This window comes from Geotrypetes seraphini, chromosome 1 (genome assembly GCF_902459505.1).
Source record: "Geotrypetes seraphini chromosome 1, aGeoSer1.1, whole genome shotgun sequence".
Taxonomy (NCBI): domain Eukaryota; kingdom Metazoa; phylum Chordata; class Amphibia; order Gymnophiona; family Dermophiidae; genus Geotrypetes; species Geotrypetes seraphini.
The window spans coordinates 353,787,651-353,811,109 of NC_047084.1; the positions used below are offsets into that span (position 1 = coordinate 353,787,651).

General features: G+C 46.1%; 1 protein-coding gene across 1 annotated transcript in view; it reads left to right on the top strand.

The window, feature by feature from the left end:
• The window catches only part of BTC (betacellulin), a 97,760-nt gene extending 76,114 nt beyond the window's left edge, over positions 1 to 21,646 (top strand). Inside the window, exons 6-7 of the mRNA XM_033960532.1 lie at positions 758 to 865; positions 20,931 to 21,646. Of these exons, the coding sequence (XP_033816423.1) occupies positions 758 to 863 (106 nt within the window). The 3' untranslated portion in view covers positions 864 to 865; positions 20,931 to 21,646. The remainder of the gene's footprint in view (positions 1 to 757; positions 866 to 20,930) is intronic.
• Positions 21,647 to 23,459: the final 1,813 nt, after the last annotated feature.

Consider the following 23,459-nt stretch of genomic DNA (forward strand, 5'->3'; position numbering starts at 1 on the left):
CGATCATCGGGAAAGGGTGGGGGCCTACTGGCGGGGGGGGGGTTGGGCACCCTCCTACCGCGATTGTCAGGAGGGGAGGTCTACCGGTAGGAGGGATTGGGCAACCTCTTGCTGGCGATCATCGAAGGTGGGTAGGGGGGTCTTTCAGCAGGAGGGATTGGACATCCCTTCTGTCTCGTTCATTTAGGGGGAGGGGGAGACTGGTGGTCACAGCTGCTATACTAATCGCGGCAGGGAGATCCCTTGCCACGATTAAGTATAGCAGCCGTGTTTATTTACAATGTAGACCAGCATTTTGCTGGCCTATATTGTAAGCATCTCCCGCTCTACTAGGGAGATGCGTAGCGCCACCTAGGTTCGCCTAAGGCTACCGCCTAGCCTTAGGCGGGCTTGCAGGCCTCCCTAAGCTCCCAGAGGCACTTTCAACATAGGCGGCCTGCCTAAGGAAAATTTTGGTTTTTTTTTTAAACGTGCTTCCCGATTGGCTGATTAGACAACTGTAGGATGCCTACAGCTGCCTACAATCAGGACACAGAATCCAGGCCTTAGGGTTTCGATGCCCATGGATGTATCAATTTCAGTTTTCAGTCATCGAAGCTTGTTTTATGTGTGTGTGTAGTTTTATTTTTTATTTTTGGTGGGGTTTTTTCACCAAATAGTAAGGGCCATGTATAAAGAACATTTTTCCAAATTTTCATTGTCATGTACAGTAAAAAAAGGAAGACTGGTTCATGTTAATCATTGTTTTTGTTTCAAGTCATTGCCGGCAAAGGCAGAAACCAAGAAAGGAAGAGGAAATGGAGACTTTGGAGAGAGCGCCCACTGCTAAAACTGAAGAAACTTTAGAAACACACATAGCATAAAGGTAAGTCCAAGAATTTATTTATTATTTGGTTTTATATCCCATCCTCCCAGGAGAACTCAGAATGGGTTACAAGTTTACATACATAACAAAGCATGGTAAAACCAACATGACAAACATGGCATGGTGTGACATAGCATGATGAACATTGTATAACAAAGCATAGGATGGCAGCTTAGCAAGACAAACATAGTATTACAAGAATGGCTAGCATAGCATGGTAACCATAGTATTAGCGTATTTTTTGCTCCATAAGATTTAGAGGAGGAAAACAAGAAAAAAAATCATTTTGAACCCAAGCTCTGTACCCAGCCCCACTCACTCTCTGCCAGGCTCTGCACCCTATCCCCACTCCCTGCCAGGCTCTGCACCCAACCCCACACTTCTTGCCAGGCTCAGCATCCTGTCCCCCACAGTACCTTTTTAAATTTCTCCCCCCCCCGTACCTTTTACAAACACCCCCGCACATTTAAAAAAATCAAACAAAAAACCCACCCCTTTTTACCTTTTAACCCCCGCCCCATCCTACCTTTTAAAAACACCCTTATAGCCTGGTGGTCCAGCGTGTATCGGCACAGGCAGGAGCCAGCTTTCCACGTTGCTGCCTGGGCCCGCGACACTTTCTGAATTGCTGCCATCAGTTCTCGCGAGAACAAAGTGGAATAGATAGATTGGATGTAATCAGGTTTATTACAAACAAGCAAAAATGTATATATATTAAAAACATATATACAGTGTAACCATTGAGCACGAATAATAATCACAAATAGGCTCTGGTTAGTGCTAATCCAGCTGATCTGTGGTACGGAATCATCTATGATGATCTGATCAGTCTTAAGATGCAGTAAATCAAGTGGTGGTAGAGAACCGTAAGATGGGTAAGACCCTACATGGTCCGTGTTTCAGCATATAAAAATGCCTTCTTCAGCTCTGGCTAGGTTGTCCAGGATGTTTCCAGATACCTCGAATCAATGTTGGCAAGGATGTGCTGTATGGGGAACCTTTATGCACATCTGGTGGTCCTGTCTGGAGATTGATGCCGTTTGGACCACGATTTTGCAACTAATGACTGCTATGTATCATGTTATATATCCAAAGAGGGCAGAATATTGCCTTTTACATGCTAGACCTCCGGAGATTCCTCGGAAGGTTCATAGATTTTGCTATTTCTTTTTTTTTAATCTTTTTTTTTTTATAAATGTTTACTGAAAAATGTTTTTTGTGAAAATATACAAACCAGAATATAAATATCAGGGACAACAACAAATGGGAAAGCAAGCATATAAAAGGCACACCAATTCACAAAACGCTCCCCCAGCGGTACAAACAGTAGAAGTTGCTCCCAACAAAACCAATCCGCCCCCAGTATTTATCTATAACCAGAACTCCGCAGTTCCCCCCCCACCCCCCCAACTCCATGACCCTCAGAGAGGGACTCCCTGTGGTTTCTTCAGGGAAGTCCCCCTGTACACAATCCCTCCCCCCTCAGAAAGAAGCTCAATGTAAAGATTCGATTTTTCCTAATATTCTTGTCCAAGTCCTGGTGTAAGTATAATAGTACCCATGTCGTTTTGCAATAGATAATTCCATATGAAAAATAAACTGAAGCTTCAAAGTCCAGTCCAAATGAGTAGGTGCCAGTCCCTGTTTCCAATGAGCAGCAATCAAGCATTTTGCTGCCGCCAAACCCCAACGTCGGAGCTTAGTCTGCCAAGAATATAGACTAACATTATAAAGGCCTAAGAGACATCCCTGTGGAGAAAAAGGCAATGAAATCTGTAACAAGTGTGATAAACATCCCACAACTGTCCTCCAAAAGGGTTCAAAACTGGGCAATCCCACCATATATGTAAAAAGGTCCCCCTAGCCACCCCACATCTCCAACACAAGGCAGATACATTAGAAAACATACGATGGAGATGGTCAGGTGTGTAATACCAGCGCAAGGCTACTTTATAGGCATTTTCCTTAATAAGTGCACAAGAAGAAGCTTTTCCCACTTCTATATGAATTCTAGACCACTCCTCAACAGAAAAAGTACAGTGCAAGTCCACCTTCCAAGCCCGCTGATAGAGAGCCGGAAAGGAAAAGGAGCCCCGAATATATTGGTAAAGAACAGAAATAGGTTTAGGTAAGTTCCGAAGAGTGACCCACAGGTGAGCAAAGGGGTCGAGAGATTGAGTGGGCCCCCTATCCCACTTCTGAGAGTGAAGGAAATGACGTATCTGAGAATAAGCCAGAAAATCTCCCCTGGGTAAGTCTGCACTAATCTGGAAGGTTTCAAAAGACACCAGGACCTCCTTCTGAAGCACATCTCGAAAGGTAGATAACCCCAACCGTTCCCACCGCACAAAAACAGAGCTCTCCCCACCCGCCGGGAACATAGGCTCATCACGCACCGCACCAAGAATCGAGGGGCCTACCCCAGCCCCCCAACGCCGTTTAGCAACACCCCACACTCTCAGAAGATGTTCCAAAAACGGATTCCCTGGGACCGCCAGTCGCCCAAGATCAATGGAGGAGGACCAAAGCCAGCGTTTCAAACATGGGCGTCCCACAAAATGTTGTTCCATACGCACTGCCAACTTAAAATCAGCGATCTCCCAATCCAATAAGAGCCGCAGCTGTGCAGCTCGGTAGTACCACAATAAATTAGGTACCGCGCGTCCCCCTCTATCCCTGGCTGCCCACAAAGCAGCTCTGGAAATACGAGGAGATTTCCCCTGCCAAATAAAGCGAAAAAACAAAGCATGTAGTTGCTTCAACACCAAATGTGGGACTGCAACCGGCAACGTTTGAAAGAGAAAGAGCAAACGGGGTAGGACATTCATTTTCAAAACTGCTATGCGACCCCACCAAGACAACCAAAACCCATTCCAGCGTTGAATATCAGTCCGAATTTGTTGAATAATCCTGGCATAGTTAGCAGTATACAATTGAGATAGATCGGTTGATAAACGAATTCCCAGATAGCGAATAACCCCAGGAGCCCAGCGAAAAGGAACCCGGACAGCCAAACGACGTTGATCCTCCACCCCCAGGTTGACACTCAACAATTCAGATTTATCCATGTTTACCGTGAACCCCGAAAGCTGCCCATACTCCAAAAAGAGATCAACTAAAATTGGTAACGAGTCCTCCGGGTCCCGGACATACAATAACACATCATCGGCAAAGAGTGCTATACGATGTTCAATATCTCCCACTCGCACCCCCAATAAGTCACCATGTGCCCGAATACGAATGGCCAGAGGTTCCATAGAAAGGGCAAACAACAGAGGAGACAAAGGGCACCCCTGTCGAGTACCTCTCGCAATGGAAAAAAATTCACTATAAACCCCATTAATACACACAGTAGCCCGTGGAGCCGCATAAAAGGCCTGCACCCAGGTCAAAAAGAAAACTCCCAACCCCATCTTCGACATCACCTGCCATAAAAAGTTCCAATCAACCTGATCGAAAGTCTTCTCGGCATCGATCGCCAGAAAAGCTATTTTAGCAGATGTCCTCTGTGCAGCCCACATAAGGTGTAATGTGCGTCTAATATTATCACACACCTGTCTTTTTTGAACAAAACCAGATTGATCCAAATGTACCAAAGACGGCAGTACCCTCCCCAACCGAAGAGCCAACACCTTAGCTAGAATTTTTGCATCAGTATTCAGTAACGAAATCGGCCGATATGACCCACACCCCATCGGATCTCTGTTTGGTTTAAGCAGGACCGAAATCCCCGTCTCCCCCATAGTGGAGGGCAATGGAGAACCATCCCTCACCCCATTTGCAACCCGAACCAACAACGGAGCAAGAACCTCTCGAAAAAGTTTATAAAACTGATTAGTATAGCCATCCAGGCCCGGCGATTTCCCTAACTTCAAATCAGCAATGACTCCCAAGACTTCCCCTAACTCAAAGGCTCATTAAGCAATTCCCTATCCGCATCTGAAAGTCGAGGAAGCTGCAACTGCGAAAGGTATCTCTCAAGAGCAGCTGGATCGTGCCCCTGTGAGGTCCTATACAAATCAGAATAAAATTTAAGGAAAACCGATCTAATAGCCAAGTCAGTCCGATGCGCTGTCCCTCCTGCATCCCGTATCAGTGTAATAGCCGCTCTCGCCTGCTTCAGCCTAATCAACCGAGCCAAGCGAGATCCAGGTGTATTATTATATTCATAGATCGATTGACGCAAACGTGTCCTCAAAAACTCATAGTCCTCCATCTGCAGTAGGGAGAGCTCCGCCCGTGCCTGAACAAGTTGTTCATATATTAAGGGGTCCTGGTGTCTCTGATGCATCCTCCCCAACCGTTCCAATTGTTCCCGAAGCGTCAGGGAGCGCTGAGCCCGGAGGCGCTTACGACGAGCACCCCATTTGATAAAGATACCCCGTACTACCACCTTCAGAGCATCCCACAATGTCGCATCAGTGATCGTAGCATTATCATTAATCTGAAGGTACTGGTCCACGGTCTCATACACCTCCCGGACCACAGCTGGATCTTTCAATAGAGATTCATTAAGTCTCCAGAAACGGCGTCCCTCCCCTGTCCAATACCCCGCACTAGTTACCCACATAGGCGCGTGATCAGAGATTTGAATAGCTCCAAGTTCCACTTGGCGAATCCCTCACCACGAATTACGATGGACCCACAGCCCGTCTATGCGTGCGTACGATTTATGTGCATGTGAGTAGTGGGTATAAGTACGTTGTGTAGGATGCAACAGCCTCCAACTGTCCACCAAGACCAGAGAAGAAAATAAGGATAGTAAAGCCCTTCTAGCAGCCCTTGACGGAGAAATAGTCCCACCCCCAGAGTGATCCAAAGTAACATCAGGTGTAAAATTAAAATCCCCACCAAGATACACAGACCCTTTCGCAAAACCAACCAGATCTTCTTTGATAGACCCAAAATAACTGGCTTGACCCGTATTGGGGCCATACAAATTGATAAGGGTGATTGTGCGGCCCTGCAAAGTAGCCACGAGAGCCAAACATCTCCCTGCACCATCACGATAGACAAGATCAACCACCAGCCCCAAGCCCTTTCGTACCAATATGGCCAACCCCCCCCACCTTCTTCCCTGGTGTCGACCCCTGGTGGGTCCAAATCTGATCATAATAGTGTGAATTTAAAACTGCCACATCACGAGGCCTCAAATGTGTTTCCTGAAGTAGACAAACATCCCATTGCATGCAAATAATTTCCTTATTCACAATACTACGCTTCCCAGGACTATTAATTCCATTAACATTCCACGAACCTACAGTAAAAAGCTTCTCATCTACCCTCCCCATCCCCCCTCCCACCTGAACCCCCCCCCCGACCCCACCCCTATGCTGCATCGAACCCTGTATATTAGGATTCGCCAGCTAACAGAAAGTGCAATCCCTCCCAAAGGCATGTATCCCACTCACAGAATCATTGAAACAACCAAAGTGTAAAACCACACCCATATATTCCAAATGCCACCCTTCCCCCCCCAACTGCATTCAAGTTTCAAGCATTCCCCACACTCACCAAACCCCTTTCAACCCAGCCAAATACCCCCCCTGTCCCCCAACATCAAACAAGTATAAACCAATACAACCCAACAACACTTCCTGGAATAAAATACAGTGTGTTAGAGAAAGTCAGAAAGAGTTGGGAGCGCTGGAAGCACCCAAAATCTCCAACACAACCGATCATATGCATGCAGGCTCCACGAAAGCCAAGGGATCAACTCCCTCCCTGCAAAAGCAAGGCAGTGTCCAAACTCTGTCAGGATTGAGGTTACGCTGGTTTCTTCCCAGAGCGCAATGCCGTGCTCCAAGAGGCACCCTGTGCTGATGTAGATGACACAGCAGGGGGCCGATCTTCCATTTGCGAGGTCCCACAGCCCAGGGCTCGCATCTCCGCCCAGGCTTCCGACACTGTGCTCACCCTCCGAGATGCCCCATTAACAGTCAGCCACAGCCCAAAGGGGAAAAGCCAGCGGTATTTATGGCCTCTAGTGCGCAGGGCAGAGGTGACATCTTTGAATGCCCTGCGCTTCTGCAATGTAGACCATGCTAGATCCTGGAATACTCCCACCGCCAAATCTTTCCACCAGAGTGTAGCCTCTCGCCGGCCAGCCAGCAAGATCCGTTCCTTCAATGTGAACTCTCCAAAGCAAGCAATGATATCACGAGTGTTCTGAGCTCGTGCGGCTCCCAGACTGCGGTGGGCTCGCACCAGAATTATATTATCAGCCAGGTCAGCTCCATCAGCTCTCAGCAAATACGCACAGAAGTCCCGTACCACTGCCTTGCAATCCCTGTACTTCTCCGTCTCAGGGATGCCCTTAAAGCGCAGGTTGCAGCGCCTAGACCGATTTTCCAGATCTTCAACTTGAGTTTGGAGGTCCCGTAGTTCAGAGGACAAGCGGGCCGAATCTTCAGAATTTGATGTCACCGCCGTATTTAGGGTAGCCACGTGGTCTTCCATCGCTGAGACTCGGGCTCCCAGCTCGCCGACCTCTGATCGCAGCTCCGCTATCGCCGCTTGCACGTCAAAAACGACACAAAAATCCATACGAAAAAGGAGAGTATCGCTGAAAAATAGCTGGAAAGCGATGACCACAAATGCTCGCAGTCTAAGCAACAAAGTTCATGATCTGCAAGCCCTGTTATTAGAGGCAGATCTAGATATTGTTGCTATCACAGAGACATGGTTCAGTGAATCACATGGATGGGATGCAAACATACCGGGATATAATCTTTTTAGGAAGGACAGAAATGGTCATAAAGGTGGAGGAGTAGCTCTCTATGTAAAGATCAATATCCAAGCGACCGAAATGCAAGGGACCTGGGGAGAGGAAGAAGCGATATGGATTGCTCTGAAAAGAGAAGATGGAACTTCTATCTATGTGGGTGTAGTCTACAGACCTCCGACTCAATCACAGCAAATTGATAAGGATCTGATTGTAGATATCCAAAAGTTTGGAAGGAAAGAGGAAGTTCTGCTGTTGGGAGATTTCAACCTGCCGGATGCGGACTGGAATGTTCCGTCTGCGGAATCGGAAAGAAGTAGGGAGATTGTGGATGCCTTTCAAGAGGCTCTGCTCAGACAAATGGTGACAGAACCCACAAGGGAAAAAGCGATATTGGATCTGGTCCTCACAAATGGAGAGAGTATCTCTAATGTTCGAGTGGGTGCTCACCTGGGCAGTAGCGATCATCAAACAGTTTGATTTGATATAACGGCTAAAGTGGAGAGCGGCCGCACGATACTTAAAGTCCTAGATTTCAAACGTACGGACTTTAATGCAATGGGGAAGTACCTGAAGAAAGAGCTGTTAGGATGGGAGGACATAAGAGAAGTGGAAAGACAGTGGTCTAAGCTGAAAGGAACGATAAAAATGGCTATGGACCTTTATGTGAAGAAAATCAATAAAAACAAGAGAAAAAGGAAACCGATATGGTTCTCCAACCTAGTGGCTGAGAAAATAAAGGCGAAAGAGTTGGCGTTCATGAAATATAAAAAAAACCAAGAAGAGGAGAGCAGAAAGGACTACAGGGTGAAACTGAAAGAAGCCAAGAGAGAGATACGTTTGGCGAAGGCACAGGCGGAAGAACAAATGGCTAAAAATGTAAAAAAGGGAGATAAAAATTTTTTCAGATATATTAGTGAAAGGAGGAAGATAAAAAATGGAATTGCTAGGCTAAAAGATGCTGGGAACCAATATGTGGAGAGTGATGAGGAGAAAGCAAAAGTGCTAAACAAATACTTCTGTTCTGTGTTCACAGAAGAAAATCCTGGAGAAGGACCGAGATTGTCTGGCAAAGTTACACAAGAAAATGGAGTAGATTCTGCGCCATTCACGGAGGAGGATGTTTATGAGCAACTTGAAAAACTGAAGGTGGACAAAGCGATGGGACCAGACGGGATCCATCCCAGGATACTAAGGGAGCTCAGAGAGGTTCTGGCGAGTCCTATTAAAGACTTGTTCAACAAATCTCTGGAGACGGGAGTGATTCCTGGGGATTGGAGGAGAGCGGATGTGGTCCCTATTCATAAAAGTGGTCACAGGGATGAAGCAGGAAACTACAGGCCGGTGAGCCTCACTTCAGTTGTTGGAAAAATAATGGAAGTGTTGCTGAAAGAAAGGATAGTATACTTCCTTGAATCTAATGGGTTACAGGATCCGAGGCAACATGGCTTTACAAAAGGTAAATCGTTCCAAACGAACCTGATTGAATTTTTTGATTGGGTGACCAGAGAGCTGGATCGAGGACATATGCTAGATGTAATTTACTTGGATTTCAGCAAAGCCTTTGATACAGTTCCTCATAGGAGGCTGTTGAACAAACTTGAAGGGCTGAAGTTAGGACCCAAAGTGGTGAACTGGGTCAGAAACTGGCTGTCGGACAGACGCCAGAGGGTGGTGGTTAATGGAAGTCGCTCGAAGGAAGGAAAGTTGACTAGTGGAGTCCCTCAGGGTTCGGTGCTGGGGCCAATCCTGTTCAATATGTATGTGAGTGACATTGCTGAAGAGTTAGAAGGAAAAGTGTGCCTTTTTGCAGATGATACCAAGATTTGTAACAGAGTAGACACCGAAGAGGGAGTGGAAAATATGAAAAAGGATCTGCAAAAGTTAGAGGAATGGTCTAATGCCTGGCAACTAAAATTCAATGCAAAGAAATGCAGAGTAATGCATTTGGGGATTAATAATAGGAAGGAACCGTATATGCTGGGAGGAGAGAAGCTGATATGCACTGACGGGGAGAGGGACCTTGGGGTGATAGTGTCCGAAGATCTAAAGGCGAAAAAACAGTGTGACAAGGCAGTGGCTGCTGCCAGAAGGATGCTGGGCTGTATAAAGAGAGGCGTAGTCAGTAGAAGGAAGAAGTTGTTGATGCCCCTGTACAGGTCATTGGTGAGGCCCCACTTGGAGTATTGTGTTCAGTTTTGGAGACCGTATCTGGCGAAAGACGTAAGAAGACTTGAGGCGGTCCAGAGGAGGGCGACGAAAATGATAGGAGGCTTGCGCCAGAAGACGTATGAGGAGAGACTGGAAGCCCTGAATATGTATACCCTAGAGCAGGGGTGCCCACACTTTTTGGGCTTGCGAGCTACTTTTAAAATGACCAAGTCAAAATGATCTACCAACAATAAAATTTTAAAAAAACACAACGCACACTGTACGCATAGAAAATGTTAATTATCATTCCTATTCCAGGGTTTTTCAAAGAGGTCAAAGCAGATGACTCTATGCACTATCACCTCAGTAACAACCATACAAAAATAGACAAATATACCCCCCTCCCTTTTTACTAAACCACGATAGCAGTTTTTAGAGCGCAGGGAGCTGCGCTGAATGCCCAGTGCTGCTCTCGACGCTCATAGGCTCCCTGCGCTAAAAAACTCTATTGCGGTTTAGTAAAAGGGGACCTTAGTGTAAAATATAGACAGCAGATATAAATTCAGACATATTTTGATCACTAAATTTAAAATAAAATCATTTTCCCTACGTTGTCTGGTGATTTCATGAGTCTCTGGTTGCACTTTCTTCTTCTGACTGTGCATCCAGTCTTTCTTCCCTTCTTTCAGCCTGTATGCTTCCTCTCCTCCACACCTCATTCCCTCCCCCAACTTTTCCTTCCTCTCTCCCTGCCCTTTCTTTCTCTCTGCCTCCCTTTCCTTTTTTTCTGTTTCTCTTCTTTCCTTCTGTCTCCCTGCCTGCCCTTTTTCTTTCTTTCTTTCTCCCTGCCCTCCCCCAAGACACTGCCACTGCCATCGGGGACCCAAACTGCCATCGGGGACCAGGACCCAAACCGCCACCAATAACAGGCCCGAAAGCCGACGCCAATAACACGCCCAAAAGCCGACGCCGCCCCAACCTCTCCCTGCTTCGGCCGACCAGCATCGCGAGGAACTGTTGGGGGAAATGCTGCCGGGTCCTGCCTTCGCGGAAACAGAAAGTAGGCAGGACCCGGCAGCAAGAAGAGGAAATGCTTCACTAACCTGTCTCCCGCCTTAGCCCGTAGCGAACGCTTGCTTCAGGGCTCTCAACATGTGCGTGCAGGCTTCCCTTCTCCCCCCCTCCCCCTCCCCGGGCATAACTTCCGGTTTCGGAGGGAAGAGAAGAGAAGCCTGCACGCACACGTTAGAGCCCGGAGCATAAGTTCGCTAGGGGCTGAAATCTCCAAGCCGGTTTTTTTGGGTTTTTTTTTTAATGTTCATGACAGCTGGGCGGATCGCCCAGCTAAAAGGCCCTAGGGAGAACACTGAAGGCTGATCGGCCCGTAGATCAGGACGGCAACACGAGTGCGATCGACTCGAGTTGCCTTCCTGAGCTACTGATCGATCGCGATCGACGCGTTGGGCACCCCTGCCCTAGAGGAAAGGAGAGACAGGGGAGATATGATTCAGATGTTCAAATACTTGAAGGGTATTAACGTAGAACAAAATCTTTTCCAGAGAAAGGAAAATGGTAAAACCAGAGGACATAATTTGAGGTTGAGGGGTGGTAGATTCAGGGGCAATGTTAGGAAATTCTACTTTACAGAGAGGGTAGTGGATGCCTGGAATGCGCTCCCGAGAGAGGTGGTGGAGAGTAAAACTGTGACTGAGTTCAAAGAAGCGTGGGATGAACACAGAAGATTTAGAATCAGAAAATAATATTAAAGATTGAACTAGGCCAGTTACTGGGTAGACTTGTACGGTCTGTGTCTGTGCATGGCCGTTTGGAGGAGGATGGGCAGGGGAGGGCTTCAATGGCTGGGAGGGTGTAGATGGGCTGGAGTAAGTCTTAACAGAGATTTCGGCAGTTGGAACCCAAGCACAGTACCGGGTAAAGCTTTGGATTCTCACCCAGAAATAGCTAAGAAGAAAAAAAAAAAAAATTTAAATTGAATCAGGTTGGGCAGACTGGATGGACCATTCAGGTCTTTATCTGCCGTCATCTACTATGTTACTATGTTACTCCGCACCCCATTAATATCTGCTTTGAGCTCCCAGTCCGTCATGGATTTCTGGGGCGCATCACCGACCTCCCCCCTCTGATCGGGGATACCCTCATCTTCCGACTCCGATTGAGTCGCTGGTCCGGTCGCCATTTTTTTTTCTCTCTCTCTCCCCCATGCTGCCCGCCGCCTCCGGGGCCGATTTCTCTGGCGGATCGCCGAAGAATTTAAATTTTTCAAGGCGATTACGGGTTGCCATGTAAAGGGGAGCCTGAGCAGTCGAAAACCGTGGCAAAAAAACGCACTTTGGAAGCGCCAAGCGCTATAAAGCACAGAAGCCCGACGGAGCTCCTGTTTCACTCAGCCATTAGCAAGATGACGTCACTTCCCCTTCAGATTTTGCTATTTCTTTCTTTGTGGCTGCTAAGATGGTGGTTGCTCGCCACTGGAAGAAAAAGTCTGCTCCATCTATTGAAGAAATCTTGGGGAAATTGGACTATATTTGCTTAATGTCTAAGCTGACAGTGTTTAAATATGGACGTTTTTAATGTATTTCATAAGATATGGGACTCTTATATAACTTGGCGAGGGATTGCTGATTAATGTAAAGCGTTTTACCTTTCTGAGTTTATTTTCACTGAATTGATGGTGGGTTTGTGTGGGGTTCTTTTCTTTATTTTGGTTTTTTACTGTTTCTCTGGAGCCATGAACAAGTGGGGGATGTGTTTTATTAGCTTGCTTTATTCTGTTTTGGTTTTTTCTTTGTGGAATACTTTTGTATTTTTTATCTGTCAGAGTTATTGATTAGCATGGTACTGTCCATATGTGTTATGGATTGGTTGCCAATTGTTATGCTGTATTCCATATTGTTGACTCCGTTTCAATACATAAAAGAAAAATGCCTTCTTCATAATGAATATTCATATTCATAATGAGGTCATCAGTTTGAGAGAGGAGAATATTCATAATGAGGTCTTATCAATTTGAGAGAGGATAAAAAGAGAAAATAGGCCACCACCACATTAGTGAAATATTTGATAAGGAAGGGGTTGTGTTACTAAAAACATACAATGAAGAGACATGTCTAAGCTAAGTGAATGACAAGTTGTCATGTCCTTTAGAAGAAAACCTATTGATAAATATTGAGATGTCAGTGTGCCTTACGAAAAAGATGTGTGCTCCAAGATACAAACATACCTTGACTGTGAAGGTTACTGAACCATACATATACAAGTATACTCAAAGTATTTCCTCATACTGAAAAAAACTGGAGGTCTTCATCCAATTGTCCTCCGTGCTCTCAAGAAATACTTAGTGAAGAAGACGTTTCGCATGGTCTCTCTGGGAACCCTATTACCACTGTTAGAGGCCTACACACACATGTTCATCCTCCCAGCCCACAGGAAATAATATCTTCACTTTCGAGTGGAAACATGCCACTTCCAGTACAAAGTAGTCCCATTTGGACTGGCTTCTGCACCCAGAATATTCACAAAATGTTTAGTGGTAGTGGCTGCAACCCTCCGCTTGTCTGGTTTTCATGTGTTCCCTTATCTAGACAACTGGTTGATCAAGGCCCCAACACCGCAACAAGCTCACCAGGCCATGAATGCAACAGTTCATCTATTACACTGGCCAACACTCCTTTTGGTGACTCAAATGTTAGACCGGTTTCTGGGTATACTGTATTTGATCTACGGATTCCAAAAATGGCACCAGTTCCTATCAGCTCTAGTTTTTGAGATGCAGAATATGTGCCATATACCACTCTTCACCTTGCTCGCCCATTAAAAAATCAGGATATTTTAATGTAGTGTTTAAATGAATATCTTTTAAGTGTGAAGAAAACACATTAAAAATTAAAAGAAAAATGTACAACATGAAAATCTAAGGCACAAGTTTGATACAAACTTTCCAGTCATTCGATACACAGGAATCTCATTCAGCCTTCAGCTGTTCTCCACCACCCCTACACACCAGAGTGGCCACTCATAGTAACATAGTAACATAGTAGATGACGGCAGATAAAGACCCGAATGGTCCATCCAGTCTGCCCAACCTGATTCAATTTAAAAATTTTTTTTTTTTTTTTTCTTCTTAGCTATTTCTGGGCGAGAATCCAAAGCTTTACCCGGTACTGTGCTTGGGTTCCAACTGCCGAAATCTCTGTTAAGACTTACTCCAGCCCATCTACACCCTCCCAGCCATTGAAGCCCTCCCCTGCCCATCCTCCTCCAAACGGCCATACACAGACACAGACCGTACAAGTCTGCCCAGTAACTGGCCTAGTTCAATCTTTAATGTTATTTTCTGATTCTAAATCTTCTGTGTTCATCCCACGCTTCTTTGAACTCAGTCACAGTTTTACTCTCCACCACCTCTCTCAGGAGCGCATTCCAGGCATCCACCACCCTCTCCGTAAAGTAGAATTTCCTAACATTGCCCCTGAATCTACCACCCCTCAACCTCAAATTATGTCCTCTGGTTTTACCATTTTCCTTTCTCTGGAAAAGATTTTGTTCTACGTTAATACCCTTTAAGTATTTGAACGTCTGAATCATATCTCCCCTGTCTCTCCTTTCCTCTAGGGTATACATATTCAGGGCTTCCAGTCTCTCCTCATATGTCTTCTGGTGCAAGCCTCCTATCATTTTCGTCGCCCTCCTCTGGACCGCCTCAAGTCTTCTTACGTCTTTCGCCAGATACGGTCTCCAAAACTGAACACAATACTCCAAGTGGGGCCTCACCAATGACCAGTACAGGGGCATCAAACCTTCTTCCTTCTACTGACTACGCCTCTCTTTATACAGCCCAGAATCCTTCTGGCAGCAGCCACTGCTTTGTCACACTGTTTTTTCGCCTTTAGATCTTCGGACACTATCACCCCAAGGTCCCTCTCCCCGTCCGTGCATATCAGCTTCTCTCCTCCCAGCATATACGGTTCCTTCCTATTATTAATCCCCAAATGCATTATTCTGCATTTCTTTGCATTGAATTTTAGTTGCCAGGCATTAGACCATTCCTCAAACTTTTGCAGATCCTTTTTCATATTTTCCACTCCCTCTTCGGTGTCTACTCTGTTACAAATCTTGGTATCATCTGCAAAAAGGCACACTTTTCCTTCTAACCCTTCAGCAATGTCACTTACATACATATTGAACAGGATTGGCCCCAGCACCGAACCCTGAGGGACTCCACTAGTCACCTTTCCTTCCTTCGAGCGACTTCCATTAACCACCACCCTCTGGTGTCTGTCCGACAGCCAGTTTCTGACCCAGTTCACCACTTTGGGTCCTAACTTCAGCCCTTCAAGTTTGTTCAACAGCCTCCTATGAGGAACTGTATCAAAGGCTTTGCTGAAATCCAAATAAATTACATCTAGCATATGTCCTCGATCCAGCTCTCTGGTCACCCAATCAAAAAATTCAATCAGGTTCGTTTGGCACGATTTACCTTTTGTAAAGCCATGTTGCCTCGGATCCTGTAACCCCTTGATTGTATCTTCTTCTTCAACTGCTCAATCACCAATTTCTCCACCTCGGTTCTTCCCCTCTCTGTCCATTGTCTGATAACCTTCACAATTAATCACTCTCCTCCCCCTCCCCCCCTAGACGCAGCCCATCTTCACCAGTACATTTAGGAATCTTCAGGTTATTGACCCTTGCACTTTCTCCACCACTGTTTCATCATCCCTTCTCTCAAACACTATTACGCAAATCTGTCTACAAGGCTGTTTCTTCCGGGATCCGGAAGGTTCGCCCCCCACATTTCGCCCCCAGCAATTCGCCCCTCACATTTCGCCCCCCACATTTCGCCCCCAGACACATTTCGCCCCCACACATTTCGCCCCCACACATTTCGCCCCCCGGATGTTTTGCCCCCACACATTTCGCCCCCGCACATTTCGCCCCCGCACATTTCGCCCCTGATTATGTGTACTGCACATTTCGCCCCTGAGCGTTCCTCCGTTCTCTCTCTCTCACTCTAACTTTGTCTCCCTTCCCACCTCCCCTTTCTGCGTCTAAGATAGGGTCGGCAACATACAGCTTGTGAGCCACATGTCCCATGCCCCCCCCTCCTCCCCCTGAGACCTATCAAAGTACCTAGCAGTCCAGCATTGATCTTTGTGGCAGGAGCAGGTACTGGGCCTCCGGCGACGCACAACCCCTCCCTCCCGTGGCGTGTGCGGCGGCCCTCCCGCAGGAACCAAGGGAGCGTCTCGGCGGGCTCTGGCAGGCCGCGGCTCAACAAGGGAGAGTCGGGGTGGGTGCGACTCTCTCTCTCTGGCTCCCCGGCTCTCTGCCGTGACATGCTCTCTGCCTCCACGGCTCTCCCTCCCACACAGCCGGGCCGCCCAGGGAGGGGAAGGACGCATTTGCAGGGCTCTACCTCGGCCACTGTGGTGCAGGGTTCACACAGTTCCCTTATACTATTTTTAAAAAATTCCCTTTCTGCCAAATAAATATTGCCATTTGGCAATGATTTTCAGACAGTATGTGTGGGTGATTTTACAGACCATATGTTACACACATTTTCAGTGAGAAACTACCCAGGCTTCTGGAATTTAGCAAGTTCAAAGGATACATGTTATAAATTGCCTGCATCCTTTGCTTCTGTCATTTGTGTTAATGGCGGAACAGGGATAGTTCAGCTTCTGTATATTTGAAAACTGAAGGTCTATGCAATGATTTTCTCCCTTGACCTCTACAAGCCCATAGGAATTCCTCTTTATCCAGCAGCTGAAAGTATGCGTGCTGTGGTATCAATCTATATTCTTAGCTGCATTTAAAGGAGGAAAGCAGTGGTGGTTGTGGGGTTACATTTCTCTCAGGTCATTTTTGCCCATTTATAAATGAAATTGAATTTCCTCAAGTAAATGGTTTGGCAAATCACTCTCTCAGGGGCTGATGCAGAAAGCTACCACACAGTGGTGCCTCACCATGCCCTCCTCTCCATCTCCCCTCTCGTTCCATGCCAACCTCCACTCCTTCTGCACCCCCTATGCCACACTTACACGCACCCTGTACCTCTTTTAAATCTTCACCAGTGTGAGCAGCTTCTCTGGCCTGCTGCTTGCACCAGCATTGGCTTTCCCTCTGCCATCACTTCCTGGTCCCGTGACCCGGAAGTGATTTCAGAAGGAGCCAGGCTGGCGTGAGCAGCAGACCAGAGAAGCTGCTCACACTGGTGAAGATTTAAAAGAGGTACAGGGTGCGTGTAAGTGTGGCATAGGGGGTGCAGAAGGAGCACTTACACCCTCCCTTTCCTAACCCTGTACTTCTTTAATAATAATTTTATTTTTGTATACCACCACACCACATAGTTCTAGGTGGTTCACAGCGCGAGCAACTACTCACATGGGACAGAGAAGTGCGAATGCCCCAAACCCGGAGCGGTCCGCTCCCTCCCCTTACTATGCCACTGCTTCCACAAGTCTGTGCAGTTGTACATCCCAAGCAATTCAGAAGAGAATTGTTGACTCACGCCGAATACATGTCCACAATTGCATTAAAATGAATGCATATGAGGCCATTATGTATTTTGCAGTGATATGTGCAAACCCCTCCCTCCCGTGGCGTGTGCGGCGGCCCTCCCGCAGGAACCAAGGGAGCGTCTCGGCGGGCTCTGGCAGGCCGCGGCTCAACAAGGGAGAGTCGGGGTGGGTGCGACTCTCTCTCTCTGGCTCCCCGGCTCTCTGCCGTGACCTGCTCTCTGCCTCCCCGGCTCTCCTAATCTCCGCCGTGACCTACTTTATGCCTCCCCCAACTCTCTCTCTGGCACCCCGGCTCTCCGCCACAACCTGCTCTCTGCCTCCCCGACTCTCTCTCTCTGGCTCCCCTATCAGCGTTGGAGCTAATACCGCAGTGGCCAGCGCTAAACTAGCCCAATGCGAAATGTGCAGTACACATAATCAGGGGCGAAATGTGCGGGGGCGAAATGTGCGGGGGCGAAATGTGTGGGGGCGAAACATCCGGGGGGCGAAATGTGCGGGGGCGAAATGTGTGGGGGCGAAACATCCGGGGGGCGAAATGTGCGGGGGCGAAATGTGAGGGGCGAATTGCTGGGGGCGAAATGTGGGGGGCGAAACTTCCGTGAACCGTTTCTTCCTATAATACTATTTTTTCTTCTGCTCTAGATACTGTCACTTCTCCCATCTCACATTATGTGAGGCATATTAAACCCCAGCCCTGGTTAAACTCTAAAATTCACTACTTATGCTCCTGTGCCCGATCTGCTGAACGTCTTTGGCTAAAATCAAATATTCAGGCTGACTTCATACATTTAGATTTCCTGCTGATCTCCTTCCAGTCAGCTCTTTCATTTGCAAAACAAGATTATTACACCTGTTTGACTGATTCTTTTGAATGCAACCCTCACTGTCTCTTTGCTACACTGAATTCTCTACTCAGTGTCCTCACCTCAATCCCCCCCTTAACTCTCTCCCCAGAATATGGCCTAATACTTCCACGACATAGTTTGCAAGGTTAGTCTTGAGTTCTCAACTGTCTTATCTCCACCTCTCCTCAAATGGTCCATTATGTCAACCTCCCTACAACCCCTGTCACCTTTTTCTTTTTCTGAAATCACTGAATAGAAAACTGCACATTTTCTTTCCACCTTCAAACTCAGTACTTATTTCTCTGACCATATCCTCACCCGTCTACTTAGCGCTATTATTTCCTACTGTCATCCCACCTATCTGTCATATCCTCAATCTTTCGCTTTCCATTGCAACTGCTCCTGATGCCTTCAAACATGCCACAGTGATGCCATTCCTTAAAAAACCTTCACTGGACCCTATCTGCCCTTCCAACTATCACCCCATCTCCCTCCTCCCTTTCTTATCCAAAGTACTTGAACATTCTGTTTTCTGCTGTTGTCTTGACTTTCTTTCATCTTGAGCTATTCATGATCTGCTTCAATCTGTCTTTTTCACCTCTTCATTCTATGGAAACTGCCTTCGCTAAAGTCTCAAATGTCCTGCTCCTGGCCAGATCCAAACACCTCTATTCTATCTTCATCCTTCTTGATTTCTTTGCTGCTGTTGACACTGTTGATCACCACCTACTCATCGATATGCTGTCCTCACTTGGATTTCAAGGCTTTGTTATTTCTTGGTTTTCTTTTTATCTTTCCTATCACATTATTAGTGTATGCTCTGGTGGACCCTCCTCCGCCACTATCCTGCTATCAGTCGGTGTACCTCAGGGTTCTGTCTTGGGACCTCTTCTTTTTTCCCTCTACACTTATTCCCTTGGTGCTCTGATATCATCCCATGGTTTTCAGTATCGCTTCTATGCTGATGACTCCCAGATTTACTACATCTCTACACCTGACATTTCTACAGGAATCCAGGCCCAAGTCTCAGTCTGCCTGGATGTCTCACCACTATTTAAAACTAAACACGGCCAAGAGTGAGCATCTTATCTTTCCTCCTAAACCCACCACTCCTCTTCCCCCATTCTCTATTCCTGTGGATAACACTCTTATCCTCCCTGTCTTGTCAGCTCGCAACCTTGGAGTCATCTTTGACTCATCTCTCTCCTCCTCTACATGAATCCAACAGACTGCAAAAGCCTGTTAGTTCTTTCTCTATAATATCACCAAAATCTGACCTTTCCAGTCTGATCACACTTATCAAAACCCTTATCCATACACTCATCACCTGTTGCCTAGATTACTGCAACCTACTTCTCACAGGTCTTCTGCTAAACCATCTCTCTCCCCTTCAATCTGTTCAAAATTCTTCTGCACGCCTTCTATTCTGCCACTGTCGTTATGCTCACATCACCCCTCTCCTCAAGTCACTTCTTTGGATCCCTATCTGCTTCTATATACAGTTCAAACTCCTCTTATTAACCTACAAGTGAGTTCACTCTGTAGCTCCTCAGTATCTCTCCCTATACTCCTACCTGGGAACTCTGTTCATTGGGCAAGTCTCTCTTAACTGTACCCTTCTCCTCTACTGCTAACTCCAGACTCCATCGCTTCTATCTTGCTGCACCGTATGCCTGGAACAGACTACCTGAGTTGGTCCGTCAAGCTCCCATCTCTGCCAGTGTTCAAATGCAGGCTAAATTCTCACTTTTTTGAGGCTGCTTTTAACTCCTATCTCTGACCCACCTATAAAGTACCCATGTCTATTTTGTCACTCCCTCTAATTCGCTAATTCGATTGTAAGCTTTGTTGAGTAGGGATTGTCTCTTACATGGTTAATTCTGGCAGCGCTATAGAAATAAGTAGTAGTAGTAGCAGCAGTTGAGTTTTCAGGATTGCTACAATGAATATGCATATTTGCAAATCTGTCTCATGCATATTTATTATGCTGATACTGAAAAACTGACTAGCAAGGTGTGCTTCCAGGAGAGGTTTGAAAAGCACTGATCTAAGGAATGGATATTTAAAAGCAAGTCATACACTATCATTTCATGGAGTCAGATAAGAGCTTTGGAAAGATTACAATCTAGAATGTATGACAGCTTAGATAGGGAAATAACTTGTGTACCTGTTTGTTGTTTGCCTTGAACTTGGATTTGGAAAAGGCAAATAAGGAGGGAATTAATCAACGTGCACTAACAGCATTAGCACACACTAAATGCTAAAGATGCCCATATTAATTCCCCCCCTCCTAATATCAAATCCGAATTGAGAGAAAGCAATTTATGTGGAAGAAATTTATTTTGTAACTGCACTGGAGAAAGTGTCCAAAAAACAGGCTCTGATTTAGATGAGGAGCTTGAATGTAAGAATTCATTGTATGCCATATAGTGGCTGTATTTACAAAAATACAAAATAAATATTATAGTTTTGTTTTGTTTTCAGGTGTATTGACACAGGGCTCCTTTTACTAAGCTGCGCTAGCGATTTTAGTGCGCGCTTAGCACATGCTAAATTGCCATTCGTGCTAGATGCTAACGCCAGCATCGAGCTGCCGTTAGTTCTAGCCACATAGTGCGGGCTTAGCGCGTGCCTAAAACACTATCGCAGCTTAGTAAAAGGAGCCCACAGTATTGAATATTATTTATTTCACAGTGACACTTTTTTTATTTAACAGCATGTCATTTGAAAACAGATAGTTTGATTGCTGTTGGGAAAGTGCATGCATGCCTTTACCAACTGCCTTTCTCTCACTCTGTCTTCCACAGGTTCTAGCTGAGGGCACCTGCAGGCAGGTTCCATTCTGCAAATCGATCTGGCTGTTACACAGAGGAGTGTGGAAAATGCCACAGGAAAGAAAATGGGATGATGGATGGTTTACGTTCTTCCTTGTTTTATTTTTAATATTTTTGATGGCTGCAAATTGTTTGCGTAAGTCTTAAAGAAAATTAAAAGCATTCCTAGTGAATTCTTAAAAGCAGCAAAATGTTTAACTAAAATATTAAAGTCACTAAATTAGAAAAGCAGGCGCCAGATGGGTTCTAGGTAGTGCAGTACATTTTGAATGCACATGGCATTAAGAGGGCCTCCTCAGCCTTCTGACATTAAGGTATGCAGATCCACTATAATGCTGTGCACATTTTGACAGCTATAGTAATTTTTTAATGAATAATTTGGAAGATGCTTCCAGGAGCCATGCTTATAGGTATTCTAGCCTGTTGCTGGTTTTACTGAAGAGGAAGTCGTGTGCTGGATGGGTGGGGAGATACATACAGTATATCTAGAGTCTAGTAGAGAGCATGCCATGGGGAAAGCATTTGCACATCGCCCTAAACTGAGAAAGGATAATAGAACCCTAAGGAAGCAGAGAGGTATGTGAAAGCACTGGGGTTGATGTTTTTTTATGCTTGGGTCTTTCTGCTGACTTGTCTAAATTTATCTAATAAATGCATAGCCACTGATAGTGGGTTTATTTTTTATACTTTTCTGTGTCTGTATTTATTCACGATTCTTTGTTGCATACAGTACTGCATTTCACTTCTATGTAGCCCTTATAAGGCAATGTGACCTTATAACTGTAGTTATGAATATGCAGTACTTTACAACTGGTAAATTGAAAGCAGAGACTGTCAAAGAGTCGGTAGACTACACATTATTCTAATTGTACTTTTCTGCTGAGCATTGAATTAGATACATCCTTTTTAGTCAAGCAACACAAGTCAGAGGCAGGAATCTGGCACAGAATACACACAAGAAACCAAAAAGTAGATCATTTCCAAATGAAGTAATCCAATTTATTAGTTTTCAACACCCGACATGGCCACATTTTGCCCAAAGGCTGCATCAAGGGTAGTAACTGTAGGAGAAAGAAAAACAAAAACCCTTCTAGTCAGCACTTCCAAACCACACAGCAAATCAGCAGATTGTTCTCCTTTACACTGGAAGCATTTCCTGCTCATTTATTTACTCTTTCAAATTCTCATGTGTATATTTATCCCAGGACAAGCAGGCAGCCTATTCTCACATATGGGTGATGTCATCGACGAAGCCCGGATGCGGAAGACTCACAAGCAGACTTGCTTGTAAAAACTAGAAGTTTTGAGTCAGCCGCACCGCACATGCGCGAGTGCCTTCCCGCCCAGTGCAGGGCGCGTCTCCTCAGTTCTCAGTTTTCTGCAGAGCCGAGAAGTCTGTCTTTGACTTTCTGCATTTAACTTTGTTACTTCGTGCCTTCTCTTTCCGCGGTTTGTGTTTATTTTCTTCACAAATCGCTGTTTTCTTTTATTTCTAGTTTTAAAAAAAATTATTTCTTCTGTTCTTCTGAGCTTCGACTTTGCGGCGGCTATTTTTCCTCCTATGTCCCGGCCAGCAACAGGCTTCAAGAAGTGTAGCCAGTGCCAGCGTGCGATTTCCCTCACGGACCCACACCGTTGGTGCCTCAAGTGCCTTGGGCCGGACCATCAACCGAAGTCGTGCGAGCGCTGTGCTACTCTTCAACCTCGAGCCCTTAAACGTCGTTGGATTTTAGTGGAGAAGCTTTTCGGGATGGATTCTTCGACCACTTTCCCGACTTCGACAGCGTCTCTGTCCCACCTTCAACCGAGGGTCCTTCTGCCTCCACTACTCCGACCTCGAGCCTCATCAGACCTTCTTCGTTTGCAGCGGCTCTTACCTCGACTACACCTGCTGTATCTTCCCCTGCATCCTCAGGTCAGATAGCTCAGCAGAAGGTTCCAGCAGTGGTAATCAAGGTGGCCAAGACTTCCAATTTGAAGCACATTTCCACTGCCTCTGTGGAACCTCCAGCCAAAGCAGGTGGTCCAGTTTCAGACGCGGATCCATCCTTGCCGGCTTCTTTCCAGACCATGTTAGAGAAGCAATTCATTCAGTTCCTCACTAATATGGGACCGAAGCTTGCTACTCTAATCCAGCCTGGGCATTCTTCAGATTCCCCACGAAGTCGAGCATCTTCCTATGCCTCCATCTGAGACTATACACTGTATTCAGGGAGCAGAGTCTCTGCGAGTGTCTTGCCTGGCATCTATGCACGCGAAGCAAAGAGCAGATTCTTTGCAAGTGCCTCGACAGGCATCCTCACACTCCATACAAGGAGCAGAGTCTTTGGGAGTGCCTCGAGGTTCCTGCATCAAGCCTTCTGAGCTTCGATTCACAGCTTCTAGCCCTATCCATTCATTGGTAGCAAGATCTGCTTCCAAGCACCACTCTCACCGATGATCGAGGCCTTCCTCGAGGCATAATTCCAGGCATACCTCTTCTTCCAAAGAGCATCCTTCTTC